The sequence below is a fragment of the Pseudovirgaria hyperparasitica genome, assembly GCF_010093815.1.
Source record: "Pseudovirgaria hyperparasitica strain CBS 121739 unplaced genomic scaffold EJ05scaffold_11, whole genome shotgun sequence".
Lineage (NCBI taxonomy): Eukaryota > Fungi > Ascomycota > Dothideomycetes > Acrospermales > Acrospermaceae > Pseudovirgaria > Pseudovirgaria hyperparasitica.
In genome coordinates this window covers 1,433,756-1,460,157 of record NW_022985559.1, presented here as the reverse complement: position 1 = coordinate 1,460,157, position 26,402 = coordinate 1,433,756, and the positions used below count along the sequence as shown (strand labels likewise).

The 26,402-nt window shown below is 50.2% G+C and overlaps 7 protein-coding genes across 7 annotated transcripts; 2 read left to right on the top strand and 5 right to left on the bottom strand.

Annotated features, from left to right (window-relative positions):
- Positions 1-111: 111 nt before the first annotated feature.
- EJ05DRAFT_502249 (uncharacterized protein) lies at positions 112-642 on the bottom strand (the record flags this gene model as incomplete). The annotated part of the gene is made up of 3 exons (XM_033747224.1): positions 112-267; positions 324-368; positions 427-642. The coding sequence occupies 3 exons, from the start codon at positions 640-642 to the stop codon at positions 112-114; spliced, it is 417 nt and encodes a 138-aa protein (XP_033599207.1).
- Positions 643-1,314: 672 nt separating this feature from the next.
- EJ05DRAFT_76461 (uncharacterized protein) lies at positions 1,315-2,642 on the top strand. Its single transcript, XM_033749960.1, has 2 exons — positions 1,315-1,908; positions 1,965-2,642. Exons 1-2 carry the CDS (start codon positions 1,548-1,550, stop codon positions 2,429-2,431), a joined length of 828 nt encoding a protein of 275 aa, XP_033599206.1. The 5' UTR covers positions 1,315-1,547; the 3' UTR covers positions 2,432-2,642.
- Positions 2,643-3,235: 593 nt separating this feature from the next.
- EJ05DRAFT_76315 (glycosyl hydrolase) lies at positions 3,236-8,275 on the bottom strand. Its single transcript, XM_033749959.1, has 4 exons — positions 7,511-8,275; positions 7,263-7,453; positions 4,073-7,216; positions 3,236-4,021 (listed from the first exon to the last, which is right to left on the bottom strand). Exons 1-4 carry the CDS (start codon positions 7,985-7,987, stop codon positions 3,424-3,426), a joined length of 4,410 nt encoding a protein of 1,469 aa, XP_033599205.1. The 5' UTR covers positions 7,988-8,275; the 3' UTR covers positions 3,236-3,423.
- A 591-nt stretch (positions 8,276-8,866) lies between these two features.
- Positions 8,867-11,189, bottom strand: EJ05DRAFT_502246 (uncharacterized protein; the record flags this gene model as incomplete). The annotated part of the gene is made up of 4 exons (XM_033747223.1): positions 8,867-9,547; positions 9,609-10,095; positions 10,146-10,215; positions 10,268-11,189. The coding sequence occupies 4 exons, from the start codon at positions 11,187-11,189 to the stop codon at positions 8,867-8,869; spliced, it is 2,160 nt and encodes a 719-aa protein (XP_033599204.1).
- A 679-nt stretch (positions 11,190-11,868) lies between these two features.
- Positions 11,869-13,970, top strand: EJ05DRAFT_512372 (uncharacterized protein). Its single transcript, XM_033748331.1, has 2 exons — positions 11,869-12,041; positions 12,094-13,970. Exons 1-2 carry the CDS (start codon positions 11,898-11,900, stop codon positions 13,693-13,695), a joined length of 1,746 nt encoding a protein of 581 aa, XP_033599203.1. The 5' UTR covers positions 11,869-11,897; the 3' UTR covers positions 13,696-13,970.
- Positions 13,971-14,191: 221 nt separating this feature from the next.
- Positions 14,192-17,313, bottom strand: EJ05DRAFT_502244 (uncharacterized protein; the record flags this gene model as incomplete). The annotated part of the gene is made up of 4 exons (XM_033747222.1): positions 14,192-16,160; positions 16,207-16,461; positions 16,515-17,209; positions 17,266-17,313. The coding sequence occupies 4 exons, from the start codon at positions 17,311-17,313 to the stop codon at positions 14,192-14,194; spliced, it is 2,967 nt and encodes a 988-aa protein (XP_033599202.1).
- Positions 17,314-19,366: 2,053 nt separating this feature from the next.
- Positions 19,367-22,699, bottom strand: EJ05DRAFT_441139 (uncharacterized protein; the record flags this gene model as incomplete). Its single annotated transcript, XM_033741971.1, has 1 exon — positions 19,367-22,699. One exon carries the CDS (start codon positions 22,697-22,699, stop codon positions 19,367-19,369), a length of 3,333 nt encoding a protein of 1,110 aa, XP_033599201.1.
- Between the last annotated feature and the right edge of the window lie 3,703 nt (positions 22,700-26,402).

Below are 26,402 nucleotides of genomic sequence, written 5' to 3'. Positions count from 1 at the left end.
GTACACATGTCCGACTTTTTGGTGCACCCATGATTTAGCCACCCTTCGCTCGGAGGAACGATTACGCAGCATCATCCTTGTGACATACTCCACTTGAGCTGCGCTTTCAGCCTATGGCGCACCACCTGCCCCACCCTCGGGGGCCGAAGATGGGTCATTTGCCATTCCCTCGACTGGAACTTTGATATGCATTCCGGGCTCGGGCGTAAGCGATGGTTCTCTAGCGCGATTATCATCTCTCAGCTGTAGTATCTCGTTTTTGCGATCCTGGAAACGTCAATCGAGATCTTTGTACGTTGGCAATGCAAGGGAAGTGCACTCACTGTTGTGGATGGTGCTGGAACTTTGACTATCCAATAGTCTCCCTTCTGTAGGATTGACCGTTAGCCACCATAGCCTCTCCTTCACCAGAGCGCGCTCGATTACCGTTCTCTCCTTGAACTCTGTGCCGGGGAACAAGGTTTCGAGGTGAGCCTTCAATTTTGGCCAGGTCACCCCATTGTAAATGCCGATTTTCCAGGGGTATCTTTGTGGCGAGGGGGCACGCTGTTTGGAGGCGATGCTCTGCAAAGGCTGAGTGAGTCTCTCTCGAAGCGATCTTCCCGCATCTGATCGGCTGGTGGGTTGGCGTGAAGGAGGCATGGCATGCACGCCGAGAGTCTCAGCAACAGTTGCGTTTTGTTTGACCGGTGGACTCAGAAGAGTGCGGTCAACAAGATGGAAACTAAAGAGAGTCTCTGATGAGTGGTATTTGAAGTGTGAGCCTTGACGAAGGGCTCTCTTAAAGGCTGCAAGCTGAAAGCGCCCTCGATGGATCGGTGCGGCCGGTCAGTTATCAATCCTTGAGGTCTACCGCCCATCTCTATTCTAGGCAACAATCAACAAGGAAGAACAGCTGCATGACTAATTATCATGCTAATAGGACCACCTTCTACTCCGCACATTCGGTTCGATCAACGAAAGGAATTGCGATCCCTAGATCTCGGTATGCACGATTCGCTCGTTCCACCCTTCAAAAACGGCTTCATGCTCTGCCATGCTCAGATACCGTATAGCACAAACATAATGAGCGGCGTGGAGTAAGGGTGGGTTTGATCTACTATTGTCATATGCAGGGCGGAGGACGCTCGACGTCGAGAGAAAGTGCAATAAGTCAAGGGAATCGTCCCTTTCGGCCCGACGCGATCTGGCGTTCGCGCCCAAAAAGCGGGACACGCCTGACAGGAACGAGCCAAGCTTCAGCATCCGGATCCATCCACGTAGCGTGCCCTAGTGTATTGTAGAAATGATAGTCAATCGTCAATACGGGCTCGTCGCAAACGCTTCACGAGTGACGACTCTCTGTACTGGCCAGATCTCCTGTTTAGGTACGTTCGGGGCCCCAAGCGATCATTGCATGTGCGGCCAATTTCCCAAATATAGAGCCCCCGGCGTTGAACCGGTTTTCAAAGAAATTCCCGCAGCAGCAAACAACTGAAACCTACTCCCACATGGCATAACACACTTCCTCCTCCAGCAAACTGTTATCTCTGCGCCGTCCGTTGAGAATGCGCCTCTCTCTTGCATCGCGCCCTTTCGATCCTACGTCGCGATGGGTGACCTCGTGGTTACTGTCCCCTCTCGTTCTTTTCGCATTTCGAGCAGTGTTCGCCCTCTATGCTTGGTTCACAATCTTTTTCACTCTTGGCTGGGACGGCACGCACGGTGACCGCAAAGCAGGCAGGAATTTCTCATACTTTACAGTATTGACCTACTGGGGGATCGCGGGATACGGGCTCTTCGCAGCGATACATACCGGCACATACTGGCTCAAGGGAAGGGAAGCGCTGAAAGACTGGGGAGTCGTCTTACAGACACTCCACGAGGTACTGTACAGCACCATTACGGTGTACCCGTGGATCGTTACAAGTAAGTCTGCAGCATGGTGAGCGCATATGTGACTGTCTCCTAAAAAGTGGCCATAGTTGTCTTCTGGACCCTTTTATACAGCTCCTTCGAGACCCCTTTCGCAACGTGGTCAAATACCTCCCAACACGCCCTGAACGCCGTCTATGCGCTGCTTGAGATCATAATCCCGCGAACGTCCCCTCTTCCATGGTGGCACCTCATCCCAATCATCATCCTGCTCGCGCTCTATCTCGGTCTCGCATACTTGACCCACGCTACGCAAGGGTTCTATGTTTACGATTTCCTTGACATACAAGAGCATGGCAGCGGCATCACTGCAGGATACATCATTGGAATACTTGTGGGTGCATGCGTCATCTTCATAATTGTGAAGTACCTGATATGGCTCCGAGTGTGGGTCACTGAAAGTAAACTCTGTAGAACTGGCAAGTTTAGCGCCAGGGACAAAGAGACGGCCTTGGGCATGAGCTCTGAAAGATTGGATATGCATGCTGTAGAGCTGAAGGATGTAAGACAGGTGTAATTGTAAGAGGATGGTTCATGGATGTAGCATGTGTCGCGCAGTTTTTAAGAGTGTACGCAGATTTGAAGAGTGTACGATTTTAACAGATATCCCAAATTTTCTAGGCCTCACTGAGCCGCATAGCCAAGAGATCTCTATTTTTTTTTACATGAAAGTGGTGAAATAGCTCCTTATACATCTAGCTCTTCCATACCAAACTCTAAACTCACGACTCCTGCAAACCCACAATATCAGAACCACTATCATCACAGCGCTGCTACCAACCTACAATCTCCACCCAGTCCCCAACCACCGAAGAGTCCATCCAACCCATAAGAACTGCTTGTAAACGCCTTTCCAATGCCTCGTACCAGATCCAATGTAATCGTACAGTGTCTCATAGATCGCCAATTGACCGAACCCTCATTGAGCGAGGTTGCATCAAGCAAGCAAAAGTCTGTGCAGATGTTGTTTGCGCGTGTTCATGTCTGTGTTTGCGTAGGTAGTGAACTACTCTGTGACGATTCATATATGATCTGGTATGTATACATGGTCTTATGAAGTTTTCGTAGGATGGAGTTGGGACTAGAATGTGACATGAATGAATGGCACAGCCATCTATATAACTGTGGGGAATAGTCAGCGATGCTAGCTTATTGTATTAACACCGGTGCAATAAGAGGTTTCGCGAATGTGATCTCGAGATGATGGTAGATAGAACAGTGCACTAAGGGGGGGAAGACCATTTGACAATGTCAAGGCTAATTAGCTAGACATTGTGAATGATCAAACAGTACAGCAGTCATGCACCAAGCTGACACACACGCACACACACATAGTTTCATGGCACGAAAGACATTCGAGAAGCAGATTGCGCAGCGCTCAAAAAAGGAACTAAAACTACACTTTGAAAGGGAAGGCACCGAGCCTCCCCTCTCAGAAATTGGGTTCAACCTTGTGTTCTACCCATCCTATGCCTGTGCTTCCCAAAAAAAACCCAGATTCACCGACTACTAGACGTCCTCGTCACTGTCATCACCAAGCAGTTCACCTTCGTCCGGATCCACGATCGCATAGTCGCCGCGGCCAAACGAGGCTCTACTCGTGTACGTCCGGCTTCCGTAGCCACGGCCGCCACCGAATCTGCTGCTTGCACTTCGCCACAGACTGCCGACCAGTAATGGGATCGTAGCGAGAACGGCAATGAGGCCGGAGACGGCCGCGATGGGCCATGATATCCATGGACTGTTGCTGTCGAACGAACTATAGCCGTCGCCCAGTCGGATGCGGCCAAACTTGCCGTCCCAATTCTGGTATACCCAGTACCCGACACCAGCGGCTGCTGTAATTGGGAGAACTATCGCGAGGAAGATAACGAAGCCAGATGTGCCATGCTTCTCGTTGTACTCTTCTTCATGGCCTGGGCACGGTAGGGTCTCTGCCCGTAAATCCCGGCCACCTTCACAGGTCGAGATCGGCACTTTACGATAGCCGGTGACGGTATGATACTCAACCACATCCTTGTCTTGACACACGTCCTTGGGATCAGATGGCGACAAACCTTCCACAAGTAGGCATGAACCATCGTTCTGGCGTTCGTAGTTATAATCACTACTCAAATGTATCAGTTCTGTTGGGTGAGACATCTAAACTATGACTTACCATTCCCAGTCGCGACGAGTACATTCACACTTCTCTTGTTCGTGCACATCGTCGAATCGACGTTCACCATTGTAACACAGTTCACCACGCTTCTTTCGATGGTATTTGGCAATGTGCCCAAACAAGCATTCAGTGTCTTGAGACGGATGCTTTGGGGTCCAAAATTCGTAGTCGCCCGCCAGAGGATTGTCGTCATCAAGCTCACATTTACGATCGAAGAGGCCGGAAAAGTCAAGATTCACCGTACCAAGCTTACCACGGTTTTTACCCTTGACTTGTTTACCCCACAAGAGAAAATTCATCGACGTATCACTAGGTACCGTAGTGATGAGCTCGATATTCCAAGAATCGGAACTGGTGAAGGGGTATTCCGTCCAGGAGTCGCCCTCATCAGTACTGTATAGAACGTGATCTGTTGCTTCGTTCTTCTTCACGAGAACAATGATCGATCCCTGGTCTCCATATTCCCACATATAAGGACCCGACTTAACTTGATTCCATGTAACGCCTCCGTCTTGGGTCAGAAAGGTATTGGCGTCACTCGGACTGCTAAGCTCGGTACCCACATTACCCACACCCATCATGAGACCGACTGCGGATGCAGACGAAAATGTAGCTCGAGGATCAGAGCGCTCGGTGTATCCGTGGAGGTGAAGGGAACATCCGTTATCATTGCAAAGGTTCTTCTCCCCCTTAGCGTCCTTCACATTAGACAAAAGAGCCCAGTCAGCGCCATCGTTATGGGTAATAAGTGTGCGCTTCTTTTTCCCGGCACCGTTGTCGACTTGTTCTTTGTTCTGGACGACGTTGATGATAGCCACTCCTTCGAGGCCTTGCATTTTTTCAAAGTCTACGTAGCCCTCTTCGTTTCGATTGACCTCATTAACGCTCAGGACATAGGACGTGCCGTTACTGTTACTTTTGATTATGGTTCCATATTCAGAGTTACTGTGTGCATTGACGGTAACGTGAAGGAATACAGAGTGAGTAGAGCTGTCAAGTACAGTGTAGGCTTGTTGATGCTCGACGGTAAATTTGGGCGGGAACTGAGCATCAGCGAAGTTCTTGCCATCAATGCTGGCGTCCAATTTGAGGTTTTTGCGGTCTTCCGTTTTGGACGCAACGACTATGAACTCCGACATGGTTGCGAAGCTGACAACATCATCGAAAACGACGTCCTTGTTCGCAAACCAGTCTTTGCTCGAGACAAGCTGGAGCGGCGCACTCGGATCTTCGTTAGTGTGCTGCTCGCAGTATACAAGCTGTTCATCCACGTCATGTCCAACGTCACTGAACATGAATTGACATTTGCTCACGGCACGTGCTAGAGCATGCCATTCCAAGCCATCTCTCTGTGTTTTCCATGCTTGAGGCGTCCCCGTTTTGTCCTGACCAGTCCAGATGAGCCAGCCGTCTTTATTTGGATGGAATTGGAGAATCTGAAGGCCGGCCCTGTTGGGACCTGACGGAGCTTCGAAGTCATGAATTGTCTTGCAGCGATCCTTTGAGTAATAGACCTTTTTGCTCGCTGTAATGAAATACACAACGTCATTGAAGTATTGGTGAGGGTATATCGCGACGATTTCGTCGTCACCAATGGCCTTGGGCCGCCCCCAGGTCTTTCCATGGTCGCGAGTAATATAGACAGTGTTGTCCGTGGTTCGCATAACGACAGTCTCATCGTCGCCTTGTCGGCCGTTCCTCTCAAGATAATAGTACTCGGCAAGGTTGTCTTCGGGGAAAGATGTAATCTCAGTTGAAATCTTGCCGCTCCCGGGAGGATTTTTGGTCTCGCTGCATTCGTGCTCCATCTCTTTATCTTTTTTGGTACCACCTTTGCATTGGTTTCCGGGAATCTTGCGCCACCCAGAGCTTCCCATGAATGTTTCATCGTCGCCTTGGCAAGCATCATCAGGCGGATCCAGCCGTCCGGCAACGACGCATTTCTTTTCCTTCTTATCACCTTCACCACTCCATTCTGGTGTAAAACCAGCGTCGCACTCGTAATCAGCTTCAGTACACTCGCATATGTCCCATTCTAGTTCAGGCTTCTCAAACTCCTTTACGAAGCAATCGGCGTCCGCCTTGCGCCTGTGGAAGGATTGCTTTCGACCCATGATACACATGGCGTTCCCATCCTCGTCGACGCGAGCGTGCCAAGTTTCGAAATCTTTCTCGCCACAATCTCGCTCGTGCATGTCATCGAAATTGATGGTATAGCTGACCCACTGTTTCTTCTTACCAGATCCTTCTGTCCCAATAAGAATAAAGCGCAAGCTTGTCGAATCGGTATTGGTTGTGAGTTCCACAGCTCTCATTTCATTCTCAAGTTCAAGTGTACGCCACTCATCCTTGCCATGTTTCAAAGAGTATCGGATCTCTTTAGTCGGGCCCTCGTCGAAAACAGCCACCAGAACAGATCCTTGGTCACCGAATTCGTATTTATGGGCTTCTTCTAGAGCTTTGTTCCAGGTAAGACCACCGTCGTCAGACACGTAAAGGTCGCCGTCTTTGTAAGGTTTCAGGGAGTCGCCGGTATTACCAACCCCCATGATTAGACCAGGGGCCGGGCTGGAGAATACCCTGCCGCTGTTCGCGAGATCCGTGACGGAGTGAAGATGAAGCGCCTTGTCCTTGTATTTGAGATCATGGAATGTCCGGCCATCATCAAAACTAAGCTGTGTTATTAGCTGCTTTTCTTCACCAAAGAAGCCCCCAATTCCTTGTAAATCTTTGTAATTCTTGACAACGTTGACTATTATGACTCCTTGTATATTGGAAACTTTCTCGAAGTCAACGAAGCCTCGTTCATTACGGTTTGTGTGCTCGACATTGTTCGTGAAAAATCGTCCCTCGGAATTGCTAGAGAATAGCACACCCATAGGCGTGAAGTCTGCAGTCTGCACATCTACTTGGATGCTGTAATTCGTGGATTCCAGTACTGTGTATGCGCTCTCTTCGACATGGTGGTCCCCAAATTCTGCTTTATGCCAGGTTTCCGCATCCATTGAAGTATAAAGGGCAAGTTCGTGAGAGCCCGGGGTCGCGGCAGCGACAACGAGGAAGCCTTTGACAGCTGCGATACTGGCAAACCCCGTCATCGTTTGGCCATCAATTTTCATCTCGGTTTGGTCCTCGAAGTAGCTAGGACTGTCAGCGCCCGTTCATGCCGCCACATCTTCCTACTCACTTGTCGGAATATAATAGTCTGTACTTAGACGGCGAATGTGAGCCATATTTCCCTTCGACGATACATAGTATACGGTCTTCGTTGATGTCGCCACGCTCAGCGATCAGATCGGTCGCTACCGCCCATTCACATAGCTTGCGCTTCTGGATCAATATTTTTGTGCTCTCGAAACCGTCATCGGTATAATATGTCTATAGAGAGAATATTAGCTATAGGTACGAACTTTAAGGGACGGGACTAAGACCAACATTTCCAATGCACACAGTACCAAGGCATTTTTCTAGTGATGAGTAGAGAAGCTTTTTGTTATCCGCAGCATTAAACGCGATGGGTATCGTCACTTGACTTGGATGTTCATCTGTTGTGAATTGTCTCCAGGATTTTCCCTTATCATAGGTGATCCAGTGTATCTTGCGCTTGCCCAAGGCTACAGCCACATTGCTATCGTATTGGTTCTTAAGGAGTGCGTATGGCTTATCACTGCTCTTGATATCGTCGACCACGTTCCATTCGTCGCCCTCATTATCTGTTCTCCAAACCTTGCCCTCTTCCACTTCTATCATAAGCACAACCTGAGAATCCTCGAAGTAGAAAAGGTTCCCAGGTTCGGTCTTGAATTCGGTACGCGTAAGGGAGGGTTTGTCCTTCTTAGCGGACACGCCACCTACCATACTAGCTATGGCCGCGAGCAAGGCGGGCAGCAGTATGCCCTGTAGTAGCCGCATGATGCATGGATGTGTGGAGGAGAAGGTTCGAGGAATGAGTGCTGATGTAGGGAATGATAGGGAAAGTGATTATGGTGATACGTTTGGACACCTGGAGGCTTGGGAGCTAATTACCTATGGATCAATGCTCAGCGAGTCGGCCTAGCATCCCGGCCGGCGCGGAGGAGTGGCACGGGCACTAAGTTTGGACCATCTGGGTACGCACATCCACCTTTAACGGATTTATAGAAAGCTCATGCTCATTTTCACTTATCATTTGAACTCCCGAACGCATACATCGCTGGTGAATACTCCATTGTACGTGGTGAACATTCATCAACGCATTATCTGATATTGCAATTAGAGTAGAATCCTTCTACCTAATGGCACGCGTTGAAGCCACGCGGCCTTGCACAACTAGTTGCATTCACCCTCGTTCGAGCTAGTCTCCACCCACGCGACATGTCCGAGCAGAGAACAAAGTAATATCGGATCATGGCATACTGTGGAAGAGTGTATAACGTTGGATATCTTTGTACTGTACAAGAGACGTTGCTCAATCCTGAGGCCCATTCATTATGCCAATCCATTGAAAGAGATGGATCCAGCTACCGTCGATCTATCAAAAATTTGTAGAGGTGAGACGTTACTTGGCCAAAAGGTCCCATCCCATATGCATGTTAAACAGACGAAACGAGAAGGTAGAAAGAAAGCGTCAAGTAGTCGTACGACGTCGCTCACGTGGTATATCCAGGGACAAAGCACATGCCTTGAACACAATGGACAATCCGAAACGCCGCAAGAAATAGGCCATGAATGTACGCCGCGGTACACCGGTCATTAAAGAATATGAGTAGTGAGAAGTGAGTGACGAGCGAATCTCATATGCTTGAGCATAGCCTATCGTCCAAAAGCACTATTCCCAGCGGTTCCAACACTCAGCCCGCTGCTTCTTTGTCCCATAGGCGTCTTGTTGCGCGAGGATCCCCCAAGTGGATGTTCATGGCCGGCCGCCATGGCTGACGCAGCGGCATTGGCAAGGCCAAAAGTGCGCTGATTGTCCGTGCCTTTATTTGTCATAGGACTTGCATAGGAATATTCGACTGTGCTGTCCTTGTGACTGTTCTTCCAGTTGTTTGGGACTGGAGACGAATTGTTCGAATATGCACGTGAAGCCGAAGGTGTCATTCTGGGCGTCTCGTGATTACTTGGTCGCTTGAAAGGCAAGATTGGTGAGCTTGACTCGTTCTTGCGAGCTCTGACAGGTTCCGAGCCATTCTGCCCAGGTCCGGCTGCTGAAGACGGAGGGTTGGACGCCGCTTCAATGGTTGAAACCGAGCCATTTGGAGCGGTGATATCGACTGTACGTTTTTGACTGGCTGGCGTGACTAGAGGATTGAAGCGTGGATGTGAAGATGTTGCGATGTTGGCTTGTAATTGATGTGCAGGATGTTGTGGATTTGCCCAAGGGTTTCTCTGAAGGAATGACTCATCCGCCACTTGATTGCCCGCCCTCATAGTATTGGAAACAATCGCAGGATAGGCGTTCATAGCGGTCTGTGTAACTGGGTCTTTTTGTATCTGAATAGTATATTAGAAAAGCTTAGACCATGAACCATAAATCAATAAGCCGAGAACTTACATTCATAGCCTTGAGATCATCATCAACTTCAGAGTCTCTCGCGACCGTTACATCGGGCGCCGCGGGGAAGCCACGGTATTTCGCAACACCAGCCAAAATCGATACCTCGCGGTTAATGGCTGTTTGATGTCTAATCTGGTCGGATCGCTTGGGATTGAACAGTAAGGCATAGTCCACCTCTTCAGTTCCTACACGCCTCCTTTCTTTTTGCAACTGATTCAGCCGCTTTTGACAGGCCTCCATGGATCGATCCTTGATATCCCGCACGGACTGAAAATACTGACTTTGTATCTGGTGTCGTTCTGCGATTGTAGTTCTTTTTAGTGTTTTTACTTTATATGAGAGGAGTTTGTTTTCGTGGGCAATTTTTTCGTCCCGTCTCTCGTCAATACACTTTAACATGGCTAGGAAATCAGTATGTGTGGGTTCGGCGGCTTCAAGGGATTCGATTTCGAGATTGACGTTATTCAGTTGCTCTTCTAGGACCCTAAGTGATAATTAGCCTTAATTTTGCCCATGCGAACAATCGAGACGTACTTTTCGCGAAACACTATGAACTTCTCTCTGATAGAACTCAGTTTGTCCATTGCGTCTTTCTTCTTAGCGACTAGAGCTCCACGATCAGTATATAAAGAAAAATATGGGCATCACGAGCTCACGTTCTTCGTCCAAAGCGGCATCGTCCTCCTCTTCACCATTATCTGCATCTTCTACATCAGGGATATCGCCAGAGTCCAAGGGGGGTTCCTTTTCTGTAGTTTCGACAATTTTCTTGCCCTTCCGTTTGCCTTTGCGACTTCTTGGAAGTCTTGTTGCCGTCTCTGCGACTTCCTCTGCGGTCTCCGTGGTGTCCTCACCTAGTTCGACTTCTGGATCCTCTGTAGGCCGTGTAGTATGCTCATGCTCGCCTGTATCATCTGGTACTTCTACGTCTGCGAAGGTATTCATGATGTGTGACTTGTTTCCGTTCAGATCGGCCCTGAAAGATCCACTTCGCTTGGGCGCTGGCTCGTCAGAACCTGTGGCTGGGCGTTTTTGATCTTCTGGTGTTGATCTTTTTCGTTTGCGACTGGAATTGTCTACCATAGGAGCTGCTTCTGATATTGTTGCGAGGCTCTGCTGAACGCCCAGAGCGTGCTCATCGCCGCCCTTGTCGTCCAATGTCGGAACTTTGGTCTCTTCTACAGGCGTAATGGGCGATTCTGGAGGTGATCTTGTTTCCATAGGAGTGGGTGTGGAGAGTCTGCTCAGATTTGTTCCAACATTCGCGATATAGAGGCCTGTGGCGAGCGGCTTTCGAGGGGTGTTTTCAAGTCGCTCAGTCTCTGCTTCCGAATCATTCTCTTCGACGTTTGATGCGGTGCTCGAGAATGGAACTGGATCCTCATGATCCTCAGAGCCCTCAGCAAAATCGCTCAAACTGCTTGTGTCCGCATCGCTGCGAATGTCTAGGGATGTGGTGATATTCATAGTATGGTCTGGTGGGCTTTGTGTATCAGGGAGATCTGGAGATGTTGAGGCTTGTCTATCGGATCGGGGCATATTAGCAGAGACCGGTATTGGGACAGCCAGCTCCGACATTGCGGATTGCGCACGCTGAGGTGTGACGTGATCGATTGCTCTATATGAATAGTTACACGATTAGCATTGTTTCTATGAAGGATGGCGGTTGATTGTGCGGTGGGGGAAAACTGCCGCCGCTGAATGACGCGAGCGAGAGTGGGTGCACCAGTATGAAAATCAGTGACATACGGAGTACAGCGTCGAGATGATGATACACCTTGACTACCAATGTCGCGCATCTTCAAACCCATACATAATCAGAAACAACTTACAGCTAGACAACTTCTCTGCGCGCGCTGAGCGATCCCAGCGAGATCGGGGAAGGAAAAGAAGGATCGTGTTCCGAGGCCCAAATTCGGGGGAGCAGAGGGGTTCCTGGGAAGAGGAAATTGAGCTGTAGGAATCCAAGTATTTGTCGTATAGTTGAGAGCGTGGTTGCGACATAGACAGTGCGTGAAGAATGGCAGCTGAGGAGGATTGGGGGAGAGAAGACGGCGAACACACACACTTGAGAGGAGCTACTACTGTAGCATAAACCACCTGGGCAGCTCCACAACTCGTGACGGATGCGCGGGCAGCGTCCAGCTATTCCATCCATGGGAGGGTGCTTGCCAAGATCCTTTTCTGCCGGATCTAGCTTCACCGCCCGCGCATACAATGGATTTTTCATTGGCACGTAAATACATCCATTGTACAGTATCCAACAAAGACTTCCGACCTCCAATCATGGGCAAAAGCAAGTCGCTGAAAGGAGGCTCCAGAACTGACTCAAGTCCCGCTGCTAAGAGTTCAAAGGAACACAGAACCTCTGCTTTTGCCGTGGACCAGAAAGCTGTTGATCCCGCCCTCGCTTCTTTATTTTCGGCCAGTGTGAGCAGCCTCACAATCTGAAACTACACTGTGCCTTAACTGACTGGAACAGCTTGGACCTGTACAGCCTCTCCCGAAAAGTCGATATCACGCTGCAGAGAAAGTCTCAACAAAAGCTACCAAAGATGCTGAGAACGATGAAGAACTATCTGAGCTTAGCTCGGATACGGAAGCTCCAGATGCGACTGATTCTGAGGGTGGAGTAGCTGTAGACGGCGATGAAGTCCTAGAAGACTCTTCTGAGGAAACTTCAGACGAGGGCGAAAATACAAAGTCAACCCCCATGCAGTTACACGACATCGTTGATACAAAATCGGAGAAGTCAACGCGGAAACGAAAGCGGAAGGAGAACGAAGATGATCTCGAGGATGTTTATCTACAGAAGCTAGCCGAGGAGGAGCAGAAAGAAGAAGCCAAACTCCGTCAAGAGAAGCGCCCGAAACGCGATCAAAGAACTGGCGATCCCTCTATGGAAACCGACGGCAATGGAGACGATGATGCACCTGAAGACGACGCCGACACATTTGTGCCACCACAACATGAGTCTCTCGCGGCCGTTCCTAAAACACCAGACGAACTAGACAAAGCCTCGCGCACTGTCTTCCTCGGCAACGTATCTACCGCAGCCATCACCTCCAAGACCGCTAAAAAGACTCTCCTCGCCCACCTCTCCTCCTTTCTCTCAACGCTCCCGCCATCCACGCCCCCTCACAAAGTCGAATCACTTCGCTTCCGCTCCACCGCCTTCTCCACACCCCTCCCCAAAAAAGCTGCCTTCGCCAAGAAAGATCTCATGGCCGAAACCACGAAATCCACACATGCTTACGTCGTCTACTCCACCGTCAAAGCCGCCTCCGCCGCCGCACCAAAGCTCAACGGTACCGTCGTCCTCGACCGCCACATCCGCGTCGATCACGTCTCCCACCCCCAACAAATAGACCACCGCCGCTGCGTCTTCATCGGCAACCTCGGCTTCGTCGACGACGAAACCGCCCTCCGCGCAGCAGCCGCCGCATCCTCCGACGGCAAACCACGCAAACCCAAGCCTGCCGCCGATGTCGAGGAGGGCCTCTGGAAACATCTCGCCTCGGCCGGCACCATCGAAAGCGTGCGCGTCGTCCGCGACGCAAAAACCCGCGTCGGCAAGGGCTTCGCCTACGTCCAATTCGCGGACCAGAACGGCGTCGAAAAGGCCCTCCTCCTCGACGGCAAGGCCTTCCCGCCTATGCTGCCGCGCTCGCTGCGCGTCACGCGCGCGAAGAGCATGAAGCGCAATCCCAAGGACGCTTCCCATCCGGCCGTGAATCGACGCGCGCAGGCAGCACCAGGGACAGGGAAAGGCAAAGGCATGTACAACCCGAAGATGAGCCAGGCGGAAAAGTCGGCGCTCGGACGCACGGGGAAATTGCTTGGCCGTGCCGGCGCGGCAGCGGCAAGGAGTGGGAAGTTTGGTGGCGCGGAGGGTGTTGCGCGCACGCCGGAGAGTTTTGTATTTGAAGGGCACCGCGCAACGGCCAGTCAGGGCAAGACTGGCTTCAAGTTCAAGGGGAGTGGTAATAACAAGGGCGGCAAAAAGGCTGCCGGGGCGGGCGGGAAGACACGGAGGACTCATCGGGCCGCAGAATGGAAGAAGAATGGTGGCAAAAAAGACTGATTACAAGGGCATAACGACCCTTTTCTTTTCACGCCTCAACTACATTGAAATTCATACATGGTATCTATCGAAAGGAAGAATAAGAGAAAAAGAAAATGGGATTCGTTGAATGGCGAAAGCTGACAGATGGGTGAAAAATGGAAAGGAAAAATAGTGTTGATAACAGTATAGCACATCCAACCAACCAATTCATAGCACGTGAGAAATTCCCCAGGGAGATGCCGTCTCTCGAAAATACAATACAGGCCCAAAAAGCGGCGCCAATCCCATCTCTTGTTGCCGATGACCCTCAAGCCATTATGTCATAAAAAAACAGAATCCCTTGTAGCAATCATGCCATATCCAAAGGGGAAAAAAACACAATCCCCGAATGATCATTTGAATCCATACAAAAAAAGAAAGTAGTAATCGAAAAATTGTAGTACACCAAAAAAAAAATTGGTTTACATCCCAGCGCCTTCCCAGAAACAGCAGTAGTAACAGCAGCAAGCCTCTGCTAGGTCATCTCATACTCGTACGCACCGCCGTGGTCGATATACTCGCATTCGACACAAAACTCATGCTCGCAGTCCATGCAGTTCGAGTAGAGCCGACGCCGGAATGGGCCTCGCTTGCAGCGGCAGCAGAACGTGTCCACGTCTCTTGCGTCGTGGCTCTCGTCTCGTTGCGGGCGCTTCGGTCGTGGTGTTGCGTCTGTTTCTGTGTCTGTGTCATCCTCATCTAGAGAGCGACTGTGTTTGCGCTGGAGTGCGGGCGTGGGAGACGGTGGGGCGGAGAAGGCGGTGTCGTTGGTGGCGGGCGGCTCTATGCTATCTTCATTGGTGGCAGCGCTCACGTTATCGTTATTGTCGTTCTTATTGTCGTTAGTGTCCGCTGTTATCAAATTGTTGTTGTCGTCGTTTTTGATAGAAGGTGAGGGATTGGGATTGCTCTCGGGTTGGCCCTTGACTCGACGCTCCTCCACGCACCACCATTCCCCGATGCCCTTTCCTTCTTTTGTGAAATGCGCATCAATGTGGTTGAACCGCTCGTCCCAGGCATCTGCTCGTCGACCGTTCAGGGGCACAATGACACGGCAGAAGCCGCACCAGAAGCTTGATTGGTAGTTGCGACCGATGCGTGTTTTGATGAGGACGTTGCGTAGTGGAGACGGGAGACGACATGGCGGAGAGAATGAGGATAGGCCATGAATTAAGGCTGGATTGAAATGATCGGGGACAGGAATACGATGGATGCTAGAGAGGTGAGAGAGGTAAGATGATCTTTTGTCGAAGAGGAGGCCGCAGACGGCGGCGGGATCGTTTACGGGTTCATGTATTGTCGTCTGCATCGGGACCTCCTTTCTCCTAATAGGATCACCATGATTGTCGTTCCGAATCTCGCACCGCCATCCCTCATTCTGGAAGTGCTGGCTGTTCTCGTGGCGCTTCCAGTCGCTCTTGCTGCCGAACTTCTTGTGGCATTTGGGATGTGTGCATCCGTAAGGCCGCTGGTGACGGCGCTCGTGCTTGCGCAGTTCACATGCACGGGCGAAGTGGCTCTTGCAGCGGGAGCAATGCTTATTCTTGCGGGCAGAGTATGGTGTTGTTAACGATGATCTTCCCGTCGCGGTGGAGGTGGGAGGAATCGGCGGAGAACATTTGAGGATAGTCGTAAGGGCATCGCGAACAGAGTCGAAGTCGGTTGAAGGGGCAATCGGAGATGACGGTGAAGGATAAGGGGTGGAGACGGAGCGCTTCGAGGATGGCAATCCGGAAATTTTCGTAAGAGCTGCGGGGGGAGAAGACGAAGTGTTGTTGACAATGGCATTATCAGTCAAAACTGTAAGAATTCGTTGTGCAAGACTGTCATTGTCTTTACAGCTCATGAGGCCCTGGGCGATGGCCTTGGCGAGTGGGCTCAGTCCCACTGTCTGGGTCGCGGTCTCCGGGTCCTTGGGGTTGTGCCCATTGCTGATGCAGTTGTTGCTGACTTGACTGCTGGTGCTCGTAGGCTCTGGAAGATGCTCCCCAGTCCTGTTTCCCACGTCAGGGATCTCATTCTTATCTAAAGCCTCACTCCCAACGGTCGAGGCCACGGCCACGGCCGCGGCCAGCGTGTTGAGCCCAGAAGAAGCTACCACACTCGTGGCAGCGGGTTCCATGCTCAGAGGACTGACCTTGTAACTCATCACATCTGCGTAATCGTGACCAAACCCTTGGCCTCCTTCATATGATGGATAAGTACTGCCGGTGCGACGGCTTGTACTGGAGTATGTGCCTTCGAACGGATTCGGCGCGTTCGGATCCCAGTTCCTAGTGCCAAGCTCGGGCGAAAAGAGAGCAGAGGGACTACCGGTGGGAATGGAAGGATGCCTTGCAATGTCATCCATGCCTGCGACCAGGGAGCTTTTGTCCATGGAAGCAATGGACAGCTGTTGGGGTGTAAGTGACCGGGACTGGTCGCCAGTGCGGCGACATTCGGACCTGGAGGATTAGTACCCGTAAGAGTGTAAATTGGAAGGGAACGAACCTCCTAATTATATCATCTAGGTCGTCGTCTGGATGCATGCGGACCACATGCTGCTTAAAGTTGTCTAGGCGCGGCCATTCCTTGTCTCTGTTCTTACAATGTGAGGCTACACACTTATAAGACTTCGTCGTACCCCCAATCTTGTGCACACTTTTCTTGTGTCTGTTGAGATCGTTGATTGTAGTGAAACCATGGGTTCGTTTACAGTTACGGACGTCACAGTGGAAAGGCTTCTCATGTTTCAAACGATGCTTTCTAAGCACGATGTCAGTCTTTCGACAATATCAAGTGGATTTCATCAGACATACTTGGCATCTGAGGGACACTTTGAAATCTCATTACAGCCTGGCACGAGGCACTTTTCAGGCGCCGAGCGCCGTTGCGAGGTTCTTGACCTAGATCGATCACGTGAATTGATGGGACCATCACTCCTCCTGTCAGTCTCGAGCACGTGGGAGTGCCTTCGCGGTAATGAAACACTATCCATTTTGTAGGAAAGATCGGGCATCTCCGGTGTCCGATTCATTTGGTCCATGACTGGAGTAGGGTATGTATAAGCCGTGCCATATCCGGAGTCCGAGTGCGTAGGTACAGTATCGTTGCTCTCTACGGAGCTAGGGCCATGACGATAGTTGTTAGAATTCGGGAGGGAATTCTGGTAATGAGCCAGATTTGTACCCATGGGAGGAAAGTGGGTGTCTGTACGAAAGCGAATACTGCTCCACGGTTCTTCTTTGCTTTCGATCCAGTTGGTGACAGGATCTACCTGCGGTCCTGAATTTCTCGGAGATAGTGGAGAGAGACGAATACCTTCTAGTCCAGGGATAGAGCCAGCTCGATGAATGTTGACAGCCGGGACGGCGTGAGTCACAAGTGTAGGTCTGTTATCATGACAGAGACCTAAGCCAGCAGCGTGTCTGAATGACGCTGGACCGGGCAGCTCCCTATTCTTCCAAGGAGACTGTCGAAGTGGGGACGTGCCCGGTTGGTTGTGGTCGTAATACTGAATCAGGGTCAGTCCAATCGGAGAATTAGGATCAGGTGTTGGTGAATGCTTACGGCGTCATCCGGCGAGTAAGGATATGTGAAGGAACTGTGTTGGGCCATCGTCTAGACGCTTCGAACACCCGTTAGCATGAAAGTGTTTGGAAGGGTTCAGCTCAGCGTCCGATGTCTGACCAGATGGAAAGTAGCCGCAGTAGTTGAAGACAAGATTTGGGGCAGTGAATAGACAAGGCCAAAGGAGGACAGATCGGTGAGCCCAAGTAAGGAAAAGTGAAAGTGTGCCTCCCAGAAGTGTGTCTTTCAGCCTCGTGTGCGGCACTTGGTACGAGAGCTCAGGCTGACTGGTAAGAGAATGGGAGCTCGATCATGTCCTCTCGACCATGCGGAGGCTTTGCTTCGCATTAGTACTTGACTCCATACACCGCTCCAGCCTGATTGAGGACAGTAGATTGCTCAAGAGAATCAGGGTTGGTCGGACATGCATAGCAAGTACACGGCAAGAATAAGCTATGAAGAGCATACCGGTGTGGGAAAAGGCAGTAGGCGCAGACTCTTAGCGTGGAGAATACATTTATGCTGACGCTTTGCGTGGCCGTCCAGCATGGGTGGAACATGCGTAACGAGACGTGAACCCTCGGAAGACTAGAAGGACAGCAACGAATGAGGCTTCCTAGTCGCGCTGGCAGTGATGGACAAAGCGGAAGAACCATGTCGAAAAGCCGCAAAAGGCAAACAACAGACGATGATGTTGCTGCCTGGTGCAGAGTGAGTGAGTGAGATAGAGAGTTGAGCGAGGTCTGGATAGAGGTAGGTGGCTGCACCGGTCAGCCCAGATTCTCGACGCTGATTGGTTGTATAAGCAAGCTAGTGAACATGCTTCTCTGATTGGCTGGTCCGTATTCAGTACAGTATACAGTAGATTGAGGCAGTGCAAAGCAATGGATTGCTTCCTCCCTTCTCTCACTCGTGAAGAAAACAACACGAAGGACCATGACGGCGACTCTAACAGCGACTATGGCAGCAACAGCGATAGCGATGGTGTCAGTGACATACATGCTTATCCACTCCATGCAACGTCCATCACGAATGCAACAAAAATATCCCATCCTGCAGCCGATCGGCTGTGAATCTCCACCCGTACGCGCCCAGCGAACTGCGCATCCAACTTAGTGTCTATTCCCTTAAAAAAGACTGTTCTTGCCCCGACGTGTGCACTCACATAATGCGCTTCATGGATGTCTTCATTCAAGCCAGCCACTTCCAAGCATCGGCTCCTTGACGTCGTGACCTGTAAGCGAACCATGTCTAGCATCTTCAGTCTGCGCCCCGAACCCACAGCTGCAATTGCAGGCATGGATGCATGTCCGTCAGCATAGGTTGGAGCGGCCCGCCCCTGTTCCCCTTCCATCTGTGACACCTAAATGTACCTTCGTGCTCCTCCAACACTGTCCCTGGCGAGCTACGCCTCCCAAGATGTTTTGCTATGTTTGCGACGACCCGCTTATTCTACGTAGAGCACATGCATGCTTCATCACATAGAGTATAATGGCTACTAGCAAATGATGACTGGGTGGGTCCTGTATGTTTGATCGAGTCCATAATGCTTCGTTACGACCTCCCACATATTTTGGTCTTCGCCACGAATATCCAGAAAAGGATTGCATTCTTTATCCCAAATTACATCTATGCACGAGCAAGACCAACTTTCCCGCCTAGGCGATCGGCATACTGGGTACTAGGTAGATCGCTTAGTGGATAACAAAACAGGGTATCCGATTGCCGAACGCGCTCAAGCCAAGAATCTACAGCCAGCACCTTCGCATTCAAAAATAGTGTGGTGATCAACATTACAAAAAAAGCCAGATATGGGTATCCATCAGCCCCTTCACCGTTTAGAACAAATTCATAAATACAAACAAAAATATCCACATAAATAGACTAAACCATTGTTTGCCAAACATACTGCTATCATTATAGATAGATTCCATAGTCTCCACTGTGTATGTTTCAGTACGCGCTAAAATCGATCGCTTTAATGTTTCATATCTTTTAATGTTTCACGTCTTTAGTGTTTCATGTCATCATGTTCTTCGTGTCGACATGCCCGGCGTCTACAATGCATGTGCGCATCACCTTGCTAGTGAAAATCCTAGTTCTAGTACTGCCTGTATAGACCTGCTTGTTCCTGCTGAGACATGTAAGGATGCAGCTGGTAATCAGACTGTTGGAATGCGTTTGCGCTCTGGCCGTAGCCAACATGTGATGGGACTCGCATAGTAACGTCCCCTGCGCCTGACGTCGAATTTGACGCTGTTGTCGGAAAGCATTGCTGGGCATATGCAGGTCCCGGCAAGCTGTGCGTCTCGACTGTGGGGGATTCGTAGACAGGGTTGCTGCCAAATCCTGAGCCTGATACTGGCGTGATGGGTGGTGGTTGTGGAGCATAGTGTGGAGCATGATTGATTTGGCTTGACTCGGTCCAACTCGGTCCAGATACGGGCAAGACGTTGGTATATGCATTATGCTGTGTATTGGCGTCTCTCGCTCTGGAATACGACGGATAATCACCCTGCGACTGCGATACCATATGGTGAAGTTGCGGAGGAGGGTACGTGCTGATGTCATTAGGTGGCATAGCCGTGGCGGTGGATCTTTGGAGGAACTGTGGTGGATAGCTGTGATCTCTCGGACCAGCAGAGTGGGGGCCGTGGTGAGATGCTGGAGACCGACTAGGTGTGTGGATCTGATCGGAATGTTGCGGGATGTCGACGACGGGACTGACAATGGTGTCCGCGTTGACATGCTTCTGCTCGACAAGAGGCAGAATAGGCATACTAATTTGCTCCATGTGCTTTGCGAGATGCACAGTCAGCTTCTTCCAGCTGGTGCAGATATTGCCGCAGAACCTGCAAGGCTCGTCCTTGGGTTGCTTAGCGGTGTCCCGTCGGCAACGCTCGACAAGCGCCCATACATCATCGGAAGGATCATTGCTAGATATTCCCAAGCGATATGGTCCGCTTCCTTCGATATGCCCGTTGGCGCCGGTATTGCTGGCACGGCCCGTTCGGGCTCTAGGCTCTGGCAACTTATGTTCACGCACTAAGTGCTGTACAAAGTTGTCCTTGCGGTAGCAAGTGTGCGTGCAGTCGCCAATGTTGCAGGTCCAATTCTCCAACTGTCTGTGCCGCTCGTTCTCATGCCGAACCCAATCAGCTTTGCGCTTGAATGATTTGGGCTCCCCACAATTGGGAAATGTGCAGGTGAAAGGCTGAACATCTTCATGCACATGCTTTGTCCAATCTGACGGCTTGTTAAACTTTTTTACTTTAAAGCACAAAGGGCATTCGAATTCGGCAGGTAGGCGTTTCACAGGTGGCAGTGGGACGCCGGGTGGGAATTGGGCTGCCACGACTGTGCCCTCACTCGCAGCGATGAGGTCTTCATCTGAGGATCCAGGAGTGGTTATCTGAAACCCGACGAACGGTGCGTCACCATCCTTATTGCTAGCTCGCGGTGGCAGGATCTTAGATTCCCCACCGAGAGAGAGACAGAAGTTTTGTGCGGAACAATTCCTGTGCCTGACAGCATTGCAGTGCTTGACTTTGAAGTCAAGCAGCCGCTTGTATCGTCGCATCTGTTCCTGAGTCACCCTTTCCACCATGTATTCAACTAATCGAGGATTTAGCTGCCGAGCATGCGTCTTGAAACCCTCAGCTGTTGGTATGATCGGGTCGTTTCGAATCTTGAGATCCATAGTGTGCATTTCGTGTATGTCGTCGCCTGCGTTACTGTCCTCCTCGTCCTTGGCGGCAACGGCAGTTGTTAGAGCAGGTGGACCGAACTTGGTGTCATTGTCTGCTAATGGTGAAGCTAATGACAACATAGGAGGACCACCATGTTGTGTCATAAGTGTAGCTAGGCCCGGCGATTTCCCCAAGTCGCTCCGGCTGCGATGTCTTTGTATGACTTTTCCCAAAGTCTTCAGTGGCCCGGAAGTTGTGGGAAGATTAGGACCTGTGCTTAGACCTAGGTCTTTTTGGCTGGGCAGAGGGCTCGTATCTACCCTGGGACCCTTGGAGCTCCAGCTGTGCTTCCGCTTAGGGGGTGTGGCTATGCCCTGGGCGTTCTTCGTGTTAGCCTGACCTGACTCGGCCGGCTGTGACGGAGAAGGCTGGCTTCCCTTACGCTTTAGAGCATTAGTGTCTTTGCGTTTGATAATGCTTTCGAGTATGCTAGGCCTTCGTTCACGCTTTTCCTTCGGCTTACCGCGTGCTTCTGCTAAGTTGGTCGGTGCAACTGGTTTGGAAATCCCAACAGCACCGTATAGACTCCCTAGTTCCGACTCACTCCTGCGTCGAGATGAGCCAACGGTTGCAGCCAAAGAAGCATGATCGACTTCTTTTGCACGAGTTATGAATCTTGACATCGCTTGATTCGACGTCGGTGGCTGATAACGGTCGCTGGACTTTCCATTAGGCCATGATGAATCGGCCCAGGGCTTCGCCGGAACAGCTTCGATGAAGTCTTGCTCAGAAGCGGGGAAATAAGAGGAAGAGTTCACGCTCTCCGGATTGAATGGCATTTCGTCATCTTCCAACGATACATCCGTGACTCGTTCCCCTTCCTCATCGTCCTCGTCATATTCACTGCGCTCGTCAATGTACACTCCTGGACCGGGTATACTACGATCGTGGAGTATTGCAGTTTGGACGCCCAATCCAAGGTATGTGCCTGACTTCGCTTGACTCGCTATGTCGTTGAAACTTCTGGCTCTCCTTCGATTGGAGTCTTTGATTTTCCGCCTGACCGGGCCTTCAACATCGCTGCCTACATCACTATGAGAGAGCCATTCTTCTACCTCCTTATTTTTCCCAGCTAGAAGAATCTGTTCCTCCTGTTCTTTGAGTGAGACAATGGATTGCTCATTAAGTCTGCTGCGACCTATCGGACTGATACCAGCCTGAGAATTTGCTCCCTCTGTAGCCCAAGATCCGTCATCGTTTCGCTCGGGCACAGGTACGGAGATAGATCTACCCGCATAGCTATTATTGATGGATCCATGTGTGTTTTCGATCTCATCGTCGGATGACTCATTCGCATACGGCGATAAATGCTGGGCAGATCGCTTGCCAGAATCTAGCGTGAGATTCAACCCCATGTCATGTTGGTCGGAATGATCTCCATGGCTGTAGTCAATCCGAACAATTGGACTCGTCAAATGGTTCGGATTTTGGACTCCTCCCATTGTGTTTGCAGGACTATTGGTAAGCGCCGGGCCTTGTTGTTTCTGAAGTGCCGCATTCAGATGTAGGCCATGTGAGGTTAGTTCATTGGTGGCGAAAGTAGGGGCTGCTTGGTGATCATGCGAAGCGGGACTTGAACTTGTCGTCAAGCTTGGCGATATCAGCTGTATTCCAGACTTGTTTACAGAGGACAACGTGGCACGTGAAGAGTTGAGCGACGAGGGATCCTGAAATCTATTTTCCATCTGCGATGGGAAAGTTGGTTGCCCATAAAGATATGATCCTGACTGATTGTGATCCTTCAGGTGTAATAGTGATCCAAACTGATCACCAAAGAGAGCGTCGTCCATGTTGGGGCTTGCATATCGTGAGTAGTCCGTAAGGGATTCGCTAGTGTATGCGTCAGGACTGATATGTTCGGCTAGGTTTGGGGACAAGCTGTTGCCGACAGAATGACTAGTAAGAAAAGAGGAGTTCTGATCTGCGCGGAGGTCATTCTGCGAATCCTGGTACACATTCCTCATGGAGCTATATGAGCCACCGGTGGTAGATGCGTCGCCATCATAGCCCGACATATCGTTGTTGAAATCATAGACAGTGAGATTGCCAAAATCCAGTGATCCTGGCTCGTCAGTGAAAATGAAGTCTGGCTGTGTGACTGTCAGGAATTGATCGTTTGTATGGTTCGGCGCAAAGTGATTGCTCGACTGGGTATTATTATGGCTGTGGCCATGACTGGGGCTCTGACTGCCATTCCGAGTGCGCGGAGCTGCAGAGTCCACGGCAGACATGACGAGGAGGCAAGATATGAGGTCGCCGATTAGAGCAATGCGCTCTCGGGCGGAATCGCGACTTGCACTTTCAAGTGCAGCTATTCCTCGAAGTCCAAAGGCAGTTCCAATGTCCTCAATATGCTAACGCGACCCGGTCGAAGAATGGACCGGCTCCAAAGATCATGTAAGGCCGTATTTAGCTGGGCGAAGGGTGGAAAGAGTCCTCCTTTTGGCGGTTTGGAGCAGATGGACGTTTGCAGAATAGGTAGTAAGGTTCTCAACAGAGGCAACTTTGAAAATGAAGAGAGCGTGTCGAGCAGGTAGGGTTGGCAGGATGGGCTAGGTATCGGCGAACCGGGGGCTGCACGCGCCAAAGAAATGGGTGGGCGGTGATGATGAAACGGGATAGAGAACTAAGCCGCGGCGACCGGGGACGAGCAAAATGAGGCGCAGTGGGCAAGTGAGTTCGGTCGGCTTTGGTGGATTATGACGGAAATAGGGCGATGGTGAGTGTGCAGGGTGTGTAGAGTGTGCAAAGTGAAGGGTAGAGAGGGAGAGAGGTAGTGTCCACGGTATGGATGAATTTGATTACAGAATGACGGTGTTGTACTTAGTGAGTGTGTGGGTGGACTGAAGAAAGAGGCAGGCACGCGAGAAGGGAATGGAGCATAGACGGAAGGAGCAGAGAATGGATGCTGCCTAGGCTGCTCGCGGGGCTGACATCTCACAAGACACAAGGCTTATTATGGACATTCAGGTTCAAGTGGCCGTCAGTGCTCGTCGATGCATCTAGTGCTTAGCAGTGCACAGATTATCTATAATTAATTATAAGATGCCCGGGAGACTAGAGAAAGGGCTGTTGCGCGCCTACTTCCGGGGAGACTGAACGACAGGTCAAAGCATGGATCCATTCTGTAGCGGAGGTAGTCTTCCAGCGCAACTCTTGGCACTCCGCATACCTCGCCTCTTATTCTTAAATTCCTCTATCATATTAGTCTCTAGAGCTAAGCCTAATAAACTATTGACCTCTCGCTTATCTTAAAAGAAGGAATAGAAGAAGGTAGAAACTTAGTGTTCTAAGCAGAACCTCTAGTAGTAGATTATTTAGGGATTGTTAAAGAAAAAGTTTTCAAAATGATTTCAATATTCCTCATCTTTTCTGGAATTCAGATCTAGTCCATAGCATGATACTCAAAGTGCTCAAATAACTTGGGGTGTGCATAAGCCCGTTGATAAGCATCGTGCCAAGACTGGCGCTGATAACTTCATAGACAGCACACCACAAAAATCGCCCTTGACATTCAAGATCACTATAGCCACCTAGCTGTGTGCTGTTATCTATCGATGATAGCATGGATGTAATCTATCGACAGCCCTCGTCCTGCAATGCTCGTCTTGAAGCTCTGAAAGCGATACGATCCCCTCGAGCCACCACAAACCAACAGATCTTGGCCTGATTCATTTACTATCAGGCCCACCTCCTCTAGAGCTTTTGACAGAACCCCTCGGTAACTGTGTATGACAACATCGCCGAGACTGAGGGCTATGACGAGTGCAGAGCTTGATTGGTTCAGGTTCTCGGCGTAGAGGAAGAAATTGTAGCCTTCGTTTCGAGCTGCCTTCCAAATGTTCTATCCTAGGGAGATTGAACGGGTATCTGGAAGGATCTTTTGATTCATGCATCTCCGTTCACTTCAGCGGTGGAGGACCAAAGGCTATCACCCGGTTCCCGAAACCAGGCTACACACTTGACGCTAGACCAGAGAAGGTGAAGAGGGTGGTCTGGGTCTCAAAATTCTTGAGAGAATACAAACTTCTGTACCTTGTGTAAATAGCTGAGATTGAAGACACGAAAGTATCTATCATCATGAGTCGTATCGATGGTACGTCCCTCTCAAGGCAGCCTACCTTATCTAGTCATATGAGGATGACTTCATGCGAAATAATGATACAAATAATGCTAAACCTGATTACGGTTACGAGCAGCTGTTAGAATAAGGGAAAGCAAAGACGAAGGACTTGAATACATATGACAAGGAGTGCAAGGAGAGGGGCCTATGAGGAAAGCAAAAGGAACAGATAACCTCCCTCCCTGCCTATGTTGGCATTATGCGATGGTCTGTTTGGCGAAACCACCCTAGTCGACGGTTTTCGAGACGTCAGAATCAGGTTCTAAATCCTCTATATCTCCGCTGTCAGAGGCTACGACGACCAATATCGACGAAATTTTTGTAGTCTAACTGTCTAACGACAGGCCGATTTAGCGTGGAGCCAACGTGGTGGCGTTTTGAGTGCATGAACTGTTCAAGGATTTGATCAAACATCTCGTTGGGAAGACTTCGTAAGCTGGCCATGGGTGCTGCTGCTCCAAGGGACAATGCGATTACCGGGGGGGAAGGAAATGTACACAAGCAGCGTGTGACTGAATCTTTCTTCCCTACGCTTCAAGCGTCTCACAACTAACCCTAGACCTGAAAATTGAGAACTAGTCAGCTTCAAAATGAGACTTTCAACAAGGAACAAACATATCCCAGCTAAACTTTTGCAATCCACCCCAACGCCGCATGTCAATATCGGAAGTAGTAGTAAGAAGTCGGGTAGTAAGGTATCGGGCAAGTAAGTCCATAAAGCGTTCCGGCTTGGCGCTAACCCTGAAGTGGACGCTGAAATGTTCCTCAAATAAAAATCGCTTATCCATTCACTTTCTCCGTACTGTTATCGTGGTAGGCACGGATTAGTGCCTTGGCAAAGGTTACAGTAGGCTTCTTCTGTCACATAGCTTCCTCCTATAGACATCATCCCAATGAAAGAAGATACCATACCCAAACAGTACATAAGCCTCATATTATAGATTTACCTTCACCTACCAACGTCTCACTCAGCACACGAGCATATGCATTGCTTCTCGTCGCTTGCCATGCATGTATGTTGGCATGGACGAGCTTCTCGACTCTGAGTGCAAATGCAACGAGGGCACAACGAGGGCATAACGAGGGCACAACGAGGGCACAATCCGTGCATGGTCGTTGCAGACAGGCATTCGAGACAGCATGAAGTGCTCATGTATAGATATAGAAATGGCCGGGTATGTTCAACTGGTATCGTGTACCCGAGTAGCTATCTTATTCCCTCCACTCAAGCGCACAGTAGGTTTACCAAAGGGAGCATATTCACG

What these genes read in the sequence shown, in the direction of transcription:
- EJ05DRAFT_76461 (XM_033749960.1), top strand. Translation starts at nt 1,548, where the DNA reads ATGCGCCTCTCTCTTGCATCGCGCCCTTTCGATCCTACGTCGCGATGG. An exon ending in GTACCCGTGGATCGTTACAA is followed by an intron (nt 1,909 to 1,964) that starts GTAAGTCTGCAG and finishes AAGTGGCCATAG; the next exon opens with TTGTCTTCTGGACCCTTTTA.
- EJ05DRAFT_512372 (XM_033748331.1), top strand. Translation starts at nt 11,898, where the DNA reads ATGGGCAAAAGCAAGTCGCTGAAAGGAGGCTCCAGAACTGACTCAAGT. An exon ending in CTTCTTTATTTTCGGCCAGT is followed by an intron (nt 12,042 to 12,093) that starts GTGAGCAGCCTC and finishes TGACTGGAACAG; the next exon opens with CTTGGACCTGTACAGCCTCT.
- EJ05DRAFT_76315 (XM_033749959.1), bottom strand. Translation starts at nt 7,987, where the DNA reads ATGCGGCTACTACAGGGCATACTGCTGCCCGCCTTGCTCGCGGCCATA. An exon ending in AGACTATTATATTCCGACAA is followed by an intron (nt 7,217 to 7,262) that starts GTGAGTAGGAAG and finishes TGACAGTCCTAG; the next exon opens with CTACTTCGAGGACCAAACCG. An exon ending in ACTCGTCGCGACTGGGAATG is followed by an intron (nt 4,022 to 4,072) that starts GTAAGTCATAGT and finishes ACATTTGAGTAG; the next exon opens with TGATTATAACTACGAACGCC.